Genomic DNA, 13988 nt, shown 5'->3' with positions numbered 1-13988 from the left:
GACAACGATAACAACACATGGAGACAAAAACCCGAACCCGAGAAAATAAATTAACTTAACGCCGGAAACGGCAAGAGTTGGAGTGCAAATTGGGAAAGTTACATTCGGGGTGTTACAATTGGGTAAATTGAAGCCTACAGGTAACTATGTGAGGTATAAACATTATTGAGTTATTTAAGATGGCGGCTTAAGAAGGGGCCTAATGACATGCAGGTAACTATGTGATAATGTTTAACAGCTGCAGGTATTAAAGATGATTAAGGTTTTCTTAAGTCACCAGAGGCAAGCGGTGCTGACAGCCGGTATTATCTTAAACCGGCTACGCGGACTACTATGGCTGAAACAGAGTCAACAGACGCAGTTTTTTGGCTAAGTGTGGAACAAACAGGTTTCACAAGTTGCCATCATTATTTTGGATCAAACGATGCTCTGGAAAGGAAAATATTTCTAGATCTAAAAACAGTACAGAGAAGTTCACATACTCACAGAAGGCTTCCAAAACAAGGGAAATGAGATCTGTTCTCATACAGGATAAGCACAAATATTTTCCGCAGCAGTTCTAAGTTGTTTTTATAATTTAAACAAGGCATTGGAGGTGAGAGCTAATGGAGGTTTTGCGTCGGGCGGCGATGAACGACGACAAACTCAAGACGGTTTCAATGCAGATCTGAGAAGGGGGAAAAGAGGAACTCACAGATGCGGAAGAACTGCGGAGGGTCGCCGTCGTTTTCTACTCAAGTTCAGGGTGATGCAGCGGCCTGAGTCGGTGAAGACGAGGGGGTCGACGGCGGCGGCGGCGGCGGAGCTTGAGCAACAAAGAAGGAGGTGCGAGGAGGAAGATGACTAAAGGAAATGAAAAACCTAGGTCGCATCTATTTATAAGGAGGGGCCGACCAAGACGGCGCGAGAAACGAGGAGATGGAATATCATTTTACAACAACCCCAACGCCTCAGTTTTCGGGATGGTCAGTAAAGGCAAAGATCCGTTGGAGGATATGACGGAATAAAATATGAGTTTTATTGAAGATGACGTCACGAAGATTTAACCCGGATCCAGATGATGACGTCACGGCGGGTTAAAGTTTCCGCACAAAACAGAAGACTGAAGGCCAGTTCATAAGGTTTTTAAAGATTGACATGAACCGGTTCAAATCAATCTGGGGCCTAATGTTGGGGATATAACTATTTATGTAAGCCGCCCAGGAGGGGCCGGGTTACGCAAAGAGAAGCCCATCTGAAGCCCAAGACCAAGACGTGAAGATGGCGGTTCAGTAAAGGGTCTAAAGGCCCACAGGTGATTTATGGCCCATGGTGATAAACCGCCATGAGGGCGTGACTTGTATTGTAAGGTAGAAGTAACTAGTCACCGAGCCAGACACTGTTAATGAGCCGGCCGGGACTCTGTAAGCCGTAGGGCGTCGACCCGTGTATATAAGGGGACGACCCGCTAGCGGCTTAGGGCAAGAGACAACAAATCGAGAACCGGACATAGCGTATCTCGCTCCCTGGTCATCGAAACATCAAGCAATTCCAACCCAACTAGACGTAGGCCTTCCTTCACCGTAAGGGGCTGAACTAGTATAAACCTCGCGTGTCCTTTGTCCCGATTAACCCCTTCAAGCTTCCTAGCTGCGATGGCTCCATGATTAAGTCCTTGCAAGAGGACAACTGCCGTGACAATTCCACGACAGGTATCGACAGCTATGTTCTCTTTGGTTCGAATACGACCTATGTTTGAACAGGAAGCCCCCAAATGACCTTGAGAGTTGTTTAACGACGCTGATTCGAATACGATCCACGTCGATTCCTAAAGGGGTTGAGCTATGATTCGGATACGATCAAGAAGCCCCCAAGTAGGTTCGGCAGTTTGCCAATCAAAAGGGTATCGACAGCTATGTTCTCTTTGGTTCGAATACGACCTATGTTTGAACAGGAAGCCCCCAAGTGACCATATAAATTTTGGCATTGCGCCGATCAAGAGGGTATTGATAGCTATGCTCGATGAGCAGGAAGCCCCCAAGTGATCATAATAAGATAAGCCGTAAGGCAGGATATCCAAGTTCGAACCGCGCATCATGGCAGCAAGTTCTTTTGGCAACCTTTAATTTTTCTGAGAACTCGAACTTGCGAGAGATTTAAATCTTTTTGAATCCGGAACTTTAAACCGGATTTGAGAGCTTCAAGCTTTGTGGGAAACAGGTTTACCTTGAACCGGATTTTGAACCGGAATCCTTTCTTTTAAGCCGGAAATTTCCTGACGGCCTTTAAATATTCGTCAAAAAGACAGTAGCCTCCGGGGCCGGGCTATTTTTTCTTCCAATGACCCGGAGTTCTTGAATCTGCTTTAAACTGGCAATCATTTACTGAGTCATGTCATCATAGCCCCCGAGTCTCGAGGCGACTTGAGGAGTTGGCTTGAGATTCTTCATAATTAACCGTAATATAGACCGGTTTGAATCCTGCATGGGACAACTTGCAAACTAGAGTATTTTCTCTTCCATAGAAAAAGCAATATATAATATAAAAATATACTGGATGGATTTCACCTGGTGCGTTAGGTCAGCAATTATGACCGCGGAGTTGATGATCACCATGGTGAAACTGGAATCAATTACGGTCGAGTCGGCCGCGGGTGCTGACAGATCTGTCGGTCGCGGCGTTTTAAACCGGTGTGGACGGGAGAGTCGACCGCGGCGTTGTAAACCAGTGCGGTCGTGAGAGACAGCCACGACGTTGTAAGCCGGTGCGGCCGTGGGAGACGACCACGATGTTGTAAGCCGGTGCGGGAGTCCGTTGAGTAACGACGACCACCTGTGCCAAAAAATGTTGGCGTGCCTCCATCTCCGCGGTATAATATCACTTTTTGTCATAAGTAATTGCCCTGCATAAACAATATTGCAGACCAAGGCAAAGATAAACTTGTTCTTTGACAAAACAACATGTGCTAATAAATCAAACTTGGCTGGATAGCACCTGATTTGTTTGGACGATGGATAATCCGTTTATCGCGACAGAGGTGGCTCAGGCAGATCAGCGACTCATTATAGTTCCGATGGCTCAGGCAAACCGGTGACTTAATATAACCCCAGCGGCTCAAAGTGGCAAGGGCGGCTCAACGTGGCTCCGGCGAGTTGACGCGGCAGCGAGACGGAGGCATCACCAGGGCGGCGGCTCATAAACTGCAGTGGCAGCGCGGTTGAGGCGGTGGAGGCGGCAACTTTGAATCGCTTGAAACGGCCGCGAGTCGACCCGAGGGCAGGCGGCGGTTCAACGTGTGACGTTTTAACGCGGGACGGCTCAACGAAACTTCTTCAGTTCCGGTGACACGGGTCGCAGGGTCCCGGCGACTCAAAGAGGCTATACAGGTCATGGCAGAGGCAGCTCACACCGCAACGGCGGGTTGATGTAGGTTAAGCTGCACGGGCGGCGACTTGCGCACACCTGTTCCATCAGTAAGCGGGCGCAGACGCCGGTGCGTGATGGCGCTGACATACACTTCATAGGCACAACATGGCACCACCTTTGCTACACATAAAAATATACAGACCAAAGCAATTGTTCTTTGATGAAAACAATATGTTTAATAAAATAAACTTAGATGAATATCACCTAATTCGCCCGAACAACAGATGAGTCGGTCGTGGTGTTTTAAACCAGTGAGGATGAGAGAGTCGGCGGCGGTACTTGTAAGCCGGTGCGGACTAGCAAGTTGCCCTCCTCGCTTGTAAGCCGGCGCGGACGCGAGAGACGGCCACGGCGTCGTAAACCGGTGTGAGCCTTATTTCCATGGCATGACGTCACTTTTGTAGTGGACTATATCCTAAAATTTTCCTCGGGCGTCTCAACCAGTGAAAAATTACTATAAGAAAAAACCGGACGTGGCATTATAAACCGGCGCGGTCGGGCGAGTCAACCGCGGTGTTGTAAGCCGGCGCAGACGGGCGACTCAGCCGCGGCGTTTGTACGCCGGTGTAAACGGGTGAATCGACTGCAGCGTTTTGCTTGGGCAGCGTGCCTTGGACGAACGCTAGTGTAGGATCATGCTGGCGAGCTCCGTATCCGAGTTTTGACGTCACTTTTGTAATGAATAATTACCCTACACAAAAAATATTATCTGCTGGAGTAACCTAAAGTATATTAAAAATAACTAAGAAGGGTAGCACCTGGTATTTTTGTCAGACGAACGCCGATACTAATGTTGGACGTAGTAAGACAAAAAAGATAGCAGATGCTTGGTTGATCTGATTATGTGCGCTCCCTTCCGTCCTTTTTCATTCTGGGGACTTGATCTTTTTTTTTATTTTCTTTCCTCTCGTGAATTTGGTCATGTAGTTGCTTGCACAGACAGTAGTAAGGAATAGTAGAAGTACGTGCTGCTGCGTGCAACGGATGGTTGACCCGGCCTGAGAAGGCAGCTCCGGATCCGCTGGGGCAGCAACTCGTAGGCACGACCGCCGTAGGGGCGTACGAGCAGACTATAGGAAAAGGAAAAGGGCGGCTCAAGGCTTGAAGACTCGGAAGCGGAGGCGAGGCTGCTGAAGTCGTAACCGGCTCGGAGACGAGGCTGCGCAAGCAACAGCAGAATCCAGGTTGTGGCCATTTCTGTTTCTTGGTCGTCCATCTTTTCCCCTATCATTATTTTTTCCTTTGGCCTCGAGAACCGGGCACTCATCATTAGCTCATGTCAGATGGTAGTACATCACCATATAGCTTTTGGACTCGTACTACTAGTTGAGAAATCTTTCACGTGAAATAACTTGGGAATCCATCAGGCTTTGGGTTTTGAGTCGATCGGCAGATACTTGATTCATGTAGATTGATCTGACGAACTCGTGGCCGCAAGCAGCTATCCTAATCGCCGCTTGTACTAGCACATGACACATATGACGCCTGTTGACGGAACCTGCCAGCTTTAACAGCCCACATGACGCGGCAATTTATCTCGGCGAGACCGATTTCCTGCCTGTCTCGGCGGCTTGAGGGCGTGGCACAGCTAAAAATATCTCCCGCTGGCTTTCGGCAACCCTAAATTTTCTCGATCTTATACACACTGCGGGAAACTTCTTCAATCTTGACCGATGAACTCGCAGTTGTTGTAGATCCTTCTAAATCGGTTCTTCTTCATCCGGAAAATTACGAACTTCTCAATCCCTAAAAGATATCCCTCCAAGAACTCAACACCACCGTGCACGAGCCCCACGGTGGGCGCCAACTGTCGTGGAATTGTCACGGCAGATGTCCTAGTGTAAGGACTTAGTCGCGAGGCCAACGCATCTATGTGGTAGCTTGAAGGGGTTGAGCGGAATCGAGAGACGCAACGCACAAGACGAAGATTTAGACAGCTGTTTGTGGCTAGATCTCATTATGATTATGAGGAAGTCGTCCTAAGCCGGCTCTCCTCTTGGTGTCTAGCCCTAGATCTTGTTTCTTGTTACTTCTTCCTCTTTGGGGAGCTCTGCCCCTCCTTATATAAGTTAAAGGGGCGGGTTACATGTGGAGTCTTAGTAGGACTAGGATTAGTCTATCTTCTCTTACAAGTTGATTACAAGTCCGGGTCTTGCTTCCTCGTAAAGGAGATATTCCTCACGCCTTTCCTCTTAAGCCAGCCTACCATAACGTAGCCGGCCTTCTGGGCCTTGAGCCTCTTGGGCGCCCGGGTCTTGTCGCTCCTTTGATCCGCTTGCCAGGTCACCCATAAGTCGCCAGGCTCGGGCGGGTCACTTAGTGAGTCGTCCAGTCAGGGCGGGTCATTAGTGAGTCGTCAAGTCCGGTCGGGTTATACATCTGGCCGAGTCATACCGCGGGGTATATCCCCGACAACTACAGTTTGGATATTTGATCCGAGGGGCCTCTGGCCTGATAGCACTAACCATCATGTGGGCATAGTATGGGCGGTCTGCGTCATATACATCAGCCGAAACTTAATAGACGTCAGCCACTGAGCGACGCGCGCCGGGTTGGACTGCGTAAGCTCCTGCCTTGTTGAAGGAGGTAGCTAGGTCTGCTCACCGGCCGCGTACGCAACGTGCAGGAGTTCCCGGGGAGATGGCCCATGACCCCTGGGGGCATAGGTTTAGTCCGGCGTGCTGGCCTCTCTATTAAGCCTAGGTCGGGTTGCAGCGTATTGTTTGGTCGAGGCCGGGCATGACCCAGGAAAGTGTGTCCGGCCGGAGTTAATTGAGCGTGATGGGTAAGTTGGTGCACCCCTGCAGGGAAGAAAACATTTATCGATAGCCTGTCCTATGGTAACAGACACTTGGAGTTGTATCCCGATCGATACAACTAGAACTGGATACTTGTGATGAGAATTGGATTGTGATGAGAAATGGATAGTATGGCTCTGGGATTGCTTTCTCGCAGGGAGTCGAGAAAGGATCTCTGGCCGAGGTTGATAACACTACTGCTTTACATTATGTTGATCTGTACTCTTCTATATGCTGCAAGATGCTTGAAGATGCTAGTCTTCGGTAGGCTAGGCTTTCCCCTTCTCTTTTGGCATTCTACAGTTTAGTCCACAGGTACAGCCCTTTCCTTTGATACAGATGCATACTTAGTTTAGATCTGATGTAAGTCTTGCGAGTATTTTGGATGAGTACTCACGGTTGCTTTGCTACCTCTTTTTCCCCCGTACCCGATTGTTGCGACCAGATGACGGATCCTAGGAGCCAGACAACACCACTGAAGACTACTGCTACCCCGAGGGTGCCTACTACTATGTGACGGCCGCTGATGACTTGGAGTAGTTAGGAGGCTCCCAGGCAGGAGGCCTTGCCTTTTCGATCGATGTTGTTTTTTGTTCTAGCCTTCTTAAGGCAAACAAGTCTAACTTATGTCTGTACTCAGATATTGTTGCTTCCGTTGACTCTTGTGTATTCGAGCTTATGTATTCGAGCCCTCGAGGCCCCTGACTTGTAATATAAAGCTTGTATTATTTTAATTTGTGTCTAGAGTTGTGTTGTGATATCTTCCTGTGAGTCCTTGATCTTGATCGTACACATTTGCGTGTATGATTAGTGTACGGTCAAACCGAGGGCATCACAGCATGCTTGGTTTGGTTAACTGTCTGATCTTCTATTAGGAGTATGTTATATTGTTCAATTGATGTTTAGTTAACTGCTTGGTTCATTTGTTATGGCTCGGTTCACTTGTTATGGTGTTTAGTTAACTTCTTGGTTCAATTCTGCAATACAATGTTCAATTGTTGTGGCTGCATTCTGTTATTGTATACCATGTGAGGAATAAATCAAATTTGGTTGTACTAAATACATGAGAAACAAATACAATTGCTATATTTCCAAATTGTTAAGCATGCTTGGTTTGGTTAACTGTCTGATCTTCTATTAGGAGTATGTTATATTGTGCAATGTGGTGCTCAGTTAACGTTTGGTTCATTTGTTGTGGTGTTTAGTTAACTACTTGGTTCAATTCTGCAATGCGATGTTCAATTGTTGTGCCTGTATTCTGTTATTGTATACCATGTGAGGAATAAATCGAATTTGGCTGCACTTAATACATGAGAAACATATACAAGTGCTATATTTCCTAATTCTTAATCATGCTTGGTTTGGATAAATAGGTTTTCCATGTGGCTTGAATTAATCTGATGAATCTGCAATGTACTTATTTATCATCAACATATTTTACTGATAGCATGCGAACCCTTACTTAACTTGATGACTAACTACCTTATATGTGTTGCAGGGAAACAATGAGAAGCACTAAGGTTTACAAGATGGTAATAACTATTACACCTTGCCTTTTTGTATTCCTTTGCCCCATTTCCAATATAGAGAAGATATTTATGCACATCCTTGTTTTCAGGCTTCACTAATGATTACCTCTCAAACCACCTCTATGGTCAGGAGGCGAGGAAAGTTTTCATACAACAACCACGGTTCAATATTGAAGTGTTCTTGAAGAGGTCGAAGGATGGACGTCAATCATCCACAGGCACTGACCTAAAGTTGCAAAGACCTTCAACATGAATGAAGGATCTTCCGCTTCAGCAGTTTTCCAGATGAGATGCATCTCTCTATGTACCGTCTATGATGCTAATTTCGAAAGGTTCTAGATATTGCATGTGAAATTTGCTGCTGGTGTAGTTGTGTAATGGGGTAGCTGAGTGCTGAAGCTATATTATGTTGTACTCTGATGTATTTCAATTATAAAATCCTGCTTCCTTAATATGGAAATGGAATATATTATGTGCTTAATATGAATGTCAATTAGATTAGTAAATAGACTATTAATAATAGGGCAATTAGCCCGCTAATTGGCCAATTAGCTTGCTAATTGGGGTTTTCCTATTGCAAACGGTTAATGAGAAATCACTGTGTGCGATGGCCTCAAGCAACGCACACAGTTTCTAGGAATAAACCGTGTTGGATCAATGAACAATCACACACGACATTCTCTTCAAAACTGTTTGCGTTACGTCACCTTGCGCAAATGTTTTCCTTGTAGTGACTGTGTGGGATGTATATACAAATGAAACGTTTAGTGGTGACTTACTGTGTGGGATGTACTTACGACCGGAAATGATTTTGCCTGTATAATTGTATTTTTTTGAGCACTACTGTATGTATTTCTGTATTTGAGTGCTCGCCGGTCGCACACGACCTTATTTTGCCGAGCGTGTGTGCCAGGAGGGCATATCCCCAATGGTTTCTGGGTCGTGTGGGAAGGACCCCCCTATCACCCACACTCACTTGGCGACGGTTCCGATTGCCATCGTGGAAAGGGGTTAAAAACCGTTTGTTTAGGACCGACGCGCACCAGTGTACGTAGAGTCGTATCAGTGGTAGATAGGACTTGAAAGAATATTAATCTTACCTTTTAGCTCCTTGTGGGTTCGACACTCCATACTTATCACTTTCATCTTTGAAAATTTCTACGATGATTCCTTGCACTTGGGGATTATCAACGAACTTGAGAGAAACCCAAGTGGGGAAAAACTCAATCACCCAAAGCCAAAGTGATTGAGCATCACTGAAGAGATTGTCATGTGTGATCTGATGCTTATTACTTTTGAAGACTGTCATTCTTCCAGACGGTTAGGTGTCATATTTTGAGCACCCAAGAAGAATTTGTGGAGTGCCATAGAACGAGCCCGTGAAGGTTTCGGAAGTCTTCCTTGAAGACTTGCCACGAGTGATTAGTCAGGTTTAAGTGACCTTAGCACAAGAGGAATAAGGTGAGGACTAAGTGTCCTCTAAGTTCAATCTAGCCTCCCTAACCAGATGTATAATTGGTACAACAACTGGAATTGGTCAAAAAAATCACTGTGTCATCACCGAGCCATCCTGGTTTCAAATTCCTCAATCCTTTACTTTCAGTACTTCTGCATTTTGAAGAATCTGTGTCTTGCATATTGAAGACGTTGAATTGAAGACATTCATCACTATGTGTTTCATTCCTTCAGTTCTTCATGTTTACATTTATGTGTATGTATGATTGCATGTTCTTCATCTGTATCTATTATGTGTGCCCATCTTGCTTCACTGTGTTGATTTAGTTTCCCTTCTGTTACTATTTCATGACTCTGATATTTGTCAAAATCTTTCGAATTTGTAAAAATCTCCCATTCATCCCCGAGAGATATCCCGCGCTTTCATAACTGTGCATGGATGTAACAAAAACTTCGTCGGTCGTAGCAAAACCCAAAGATAGTTGCAACAAAAATGTCATCGCCGCCAGTGTGTGTGGAAGCACCGCCATGAATGGATGTAGCAAAATTCAACGATGGTTGCAGGCAAAACGTCGTCGCCACCAACGCACGTCGCAGCTAAGCCATGAAGTATGTAGCAAAGAACGACGCCAGTCGTAGCAAACCTGACAACGGTTGTAGCAAGCATTGTCACCATCGTCATGTCTCGTAGCTAATCCATGCATACTTGTAGCAAAAAAGTCTCCGGTGGTAGCTTTCGCCATAGCCGGTTGCAACAAAAAACATCGTCGCCGTCGTAGGGGTTGCATCAACATCGTGAATGATGTAGCAAATGCCGATGCCGGTGGTAGCAAAAGCAGACAATGATAGTAGAAAAAACTGATGCGGGTTGCAACAAAAACTTTGTCACCGCCTTTGTGGGTCATGTCCTCGCCGTAATTGGTTCTAGCTAATTCCGCTGTGGGTCGCAGCTCCTCTGTTGCCTATTTCCAACATCTCGCATCAACGGCCATAACATCCCCCACGACGCCAGTTGTAGCAACTCTCGTGCTAGCCGCACACTGGTGACCCCCGAGCTCACTGTTTATAGCGATGGTGGTTGTGGCCAGCTGTTTCCCTGAGCAGCACCGGAAACGATGGTGGCGCAGGGTGTAGGTGGCTTGGGGAGAGGCGGCGTTGGTAAGGCAGCCTAGGGGCTAGGGGTGGGCGAAGCTGGGGCCGACAAGGGCCATGTCGGAAGAGCATGTGTTGCTCTGCTCGAGGGCAGCACGAGGTAGAAGAAGCCATGGTAGGGAGGGCCAGAGAAAGAAGGAGATAAAGAATAGGAAAAGGGCGAACGAATCTGTATGTGTGGACCAGAAGTAGTTAAATTGAGGCGTTGGATCTAGTGTGAGCCTGCGGCGCGCAAGCGACTGCCGGCCAAGGAAAACCTATCCCTACTGAAAACATAAAAAAGATAACCATAAATCACACACAATTATTAAGTATAACTATCTGTTACCCGAAATTTACAAACAGTTTTCACTTCATCCCATATTCTAGCTCTGGCAGCAGCTATCATGGGGCCAGCATTTTCCCCGTCCAAACTTTGACATGCATCTGATCCATATGTTTACATATCCTTGACAAAAACCGCGCACGATCCAAAATATGTTTGTGCATTTCAAACGTTGTTCTTCTTCTTCGACGCCACATGGCGGCCAGCCACGCACACCATACGCACCGTAACGGACAGCCCAAGAAAGGGTTGATAATTTTCATCTTATCTTAAATAAAAATAAGTAAAAGAAAGGGTTGGTAATTTACCACGGAAGGGCGCGACCCATCCGAGCCGCCCGATCCGCATCGGACGGAAAGGCCCGGGCGCCGAGGCTGTGGACCGAGAGCACAGTGGATGGCAGTTCCAATCCGACGGCCGAGATGCGGCTTCAGTTGTCGCCTTGCTCTGGAAAGCGCCACCACGCAACGCAACCTCCCCCCCTCCTCGATACACACGTATAAAATCCGCAACCCTCCCAGGTTAATTAATTAAAGAAAATTAATTTCCGGATTCCCTTTTTTCTTCCGCTTCACGATTTCTCTCCGGTTTTCTCCTTCGTCTAATCTCTCCTCTCGCGGGGCGGAGAATCAGGGCGGAGTTCTGGGCGCGCGGCGGAGCCTTTCCTCGGATTTTCTCTCCGTGCTTCTTCCCGGCCGCGGCCGCAGTCGGCATCGCAAGGTTTGCGCCCCCTTCCTCCTGTTCCGTCTTTGAATTTTTTGTCGTTCTTTCTAGAGTCTGGGGCGGGCGTTGTTCTTGATGCGGGGATGGAGGCGGCGGCGAGAGTAATCGCATTGATTGATTAGCTGGTTGACTAAGCGCCATAGTTTCCTGGTCCCCAGTTCGAAGGTGCTTGTTCGGGAACTCACTAGAATAGACAGATCGTTCTGCTGCGCGGATTTACTAGTTTATTCGATCTGTTTCTCGTCGATGTACGAGCCCGTAATTCCTCTAGGAGTATTTCTGGCCTGGTAATCCAGATTGCGAGTCTGCTTGAACTGTCCGCCATGGATTATTGTTGATCTGGTGGGCGATACGTCGGGTAATCTCTTCCTTGATTACTTGCTGCAGAGGATAGTTGTGCCCGTAGCAATTTCTCATGCCAAGTATTCTCGTCCGACTATTCTAGTCTAGTAATTAAACCAGTCAGTTCGTCTATCTGTTGTCCTATGGATTGGTGATTCGATGCATCCGATTGCACTGAATCTGCACGTGCAACCGTTGCAGTTTACTGTAAGGTTCTGATGTGCAAGATAACATAAAAAATTGGTTGCAGCACAATACACTTCAGAAATCCCATTCTGATCTATGATGAATTTGTCTTTCAATGTGATAGTATCATCCGTGTTATGTTTATTAGTTTATCTTGTTCGATTCAATACTCCTTGACAAGTTTAGATCTTTTATCCTGTTTTTAAGAACACATTGGCTCAAATACTAAAATTTGTGATCTATCTGCAACAGTGCTTGGCAAATAGCAAGACGCTATGAAATTCCGCAAAGGGGGCAAGGTGGAGGTACTGCAGAAGGCGGAGGCACCTTTTGGTTCCTGGAGGCCTGCCGAGATCCTTTCTGGCAATGGGCACACCTATCTCGTAAGCTATGATCCATGTCTGCTTGACGGTAGTCTGGCCATTGAAAGGGTTCCAAGAAAGGTGATAAGGCCTTCTCCCCCGTCCCCAGATGGTCTGGTGTGCTGGGTCCCAGGCGACATCCTTGAAGTCTTCGACAGCTATTCATGGAAGGTTGTGGAAGTCGTGAGATTGCTTGGTCATGAGTACTATCTTGTCAGGCTCCTCGGATCCTCCCTAGAATTGAGGGTAGATGCATCCAACCTTAGGACAAGGCAGCTTTGGCAAGATGGCAAATGGGTTGCTCTTCCAAAGGTACAGTTCACCCCTTCAAATTATCCAATACTTATTATTGTTGCACAAGCTTCTATGTTATGCCTGTTATGGAAATTATGGACAACTTATGGCAAACAGTTGACACAGCCTTATTTATTTCCATTTTAAATAGTATATACTGTAGTGCTTGAAGAGAGTCTTCAGTGTCTGGTAAATAGTAATAACTCGCTAACGCCATGGTTATTACTTTCAGGATTCTGCAAGATGTGCTGCTGGTTCACACAGGAGTCGGACAAAAGGTGGAAATTCAGGGGGCAGTCATCTTCTATTAAAGAACAAGAATGTGTTTGAAGACAATATGTCTCGAGGCATGAAGAGGAAAACCTCTGCTGCATCAGCTTTCCCTATGCAGCGCAGTGAAGTTACTAAGAGATTTCAGACTTCTCGCAGAGATGGAAGACGCCAACATCTTGGTCCTGGAGATTCTCTTCATTTGATGGATAAGGTAGATGCTGTTGATTCCCCATGCTTAATGCTGGGTGAAAAATGCATGCATGATTCCTTAAATAACAGAGCAAATGGCTTTCCTAAAACAAACCTTGCAGTGGTTAATGCTAATGTTGATTATCAGTATCCCTCTGTAACAACTCAAGATAGTGATACTGATAGTGCCGCATCCTCTGTTGGTAGTTGCAATCCCTACGGTAGCCCCTATAGACAAGCACATCCTCAGGAGTACGACAGTGGAGATATTTGTAGTAGGACTGATGATGATGATGAAGCTTCTGTATCTGGAACTGAATCACCTCTTCCAATTAAAGGTGGTCTGGGGGAAGAAACCCATCTGCTTGAGTTGCATGCTTATCGTGCAACAATGATGGCACTATATGCTTATGGATCAATTAGCTGGGAGCAAGAGGCTTTGATGACTAATCTGAGGCTTACACTGAACATCTCTACTGATGAACATTTATCAGAGTTAAGGAATTTGGCTAACTCTGCAGTTTGTTCTAGATAGCCATTAAAAGTTATGAATGAAGAGGCTTAGAATTTGTTTGTTATGTTGTCATATCGCTTACTTTAGAATAGTGGATTTATGGTTAGTGTGGACTCTGAAGATACCAGTCACTTGTTGGTGTACTTGACGCTCTGTATTAACCGTGTAGAAAGGGGAATTTTTTGTATGATAGATTTATTAAACTTTTCAGTACAACTTTTGCCCCCACTGAGTCAAAGGTCTCTTTCTATAATGGAACCAGCTGTCTTCTTAATTCTTACTATCTTGTGTTGTTTTTTTGCTGCTGTGACAAAGCCATTGATATGTGGTAATTGAATCCCCCCAGTCTGCTACGTGGTTGTAATTGAGTGACTTAAGATGGCAATGAAATTTCTGTTCTATTATTCTGCATGCTCAGCAAACAAGTTTCCATGTATTCAG

At 46.1% G+C, this 13988-nt stretch overlaps 1 protein-coding gene across 1 annotated transcript; it reads left to right on the top strand.

Annotated features, from left to right (window-relative positions):
* The first annotated feature begins 11141 nt into the window (after window positions 1-11141).
* Window positions 11142-13827, top strand: LOC125512342 (uncharacterized). The gene is made up of 3 exons (XM_048677430.2): window positions 11142-11384; window positions 12168-12589; window positions 12804-13827. The coding sequence occupies exons 2-3, from the start codon at window positions 12191-12193 to the stop codon at window positions 13566-13568; spliced, it is 1164 nt and encodes a 387-aa protein (XP_048533387.2). The 5' UTR covers window positions 11142-11384; window positions 12168-12190; the 3' UTR covers window positions 13569-13827.
* Window positions 13828-13988: the final 161 nt, after the last annotated feature.

Source organism: Triticum urartu, chromosome 6A (assembly GCF_056163025.1).
Source record: "Triticum urartu cultivar PI428250 chromosome 6A, HENAU_Tu73, whole genome shotgun sequence".
Classification (NCBI taxonomy): domain Eukaryota; kingdom Viridiplantae; phylum Streptophyta; class Magnoliopsida; order Poales; family Poaceae; genus Triticum; species Triticum urartu.
Note: the sequence above shows the minus strand (reverse complement) of the source record. Positions and strands in the feature narration are given on the sequence as shown.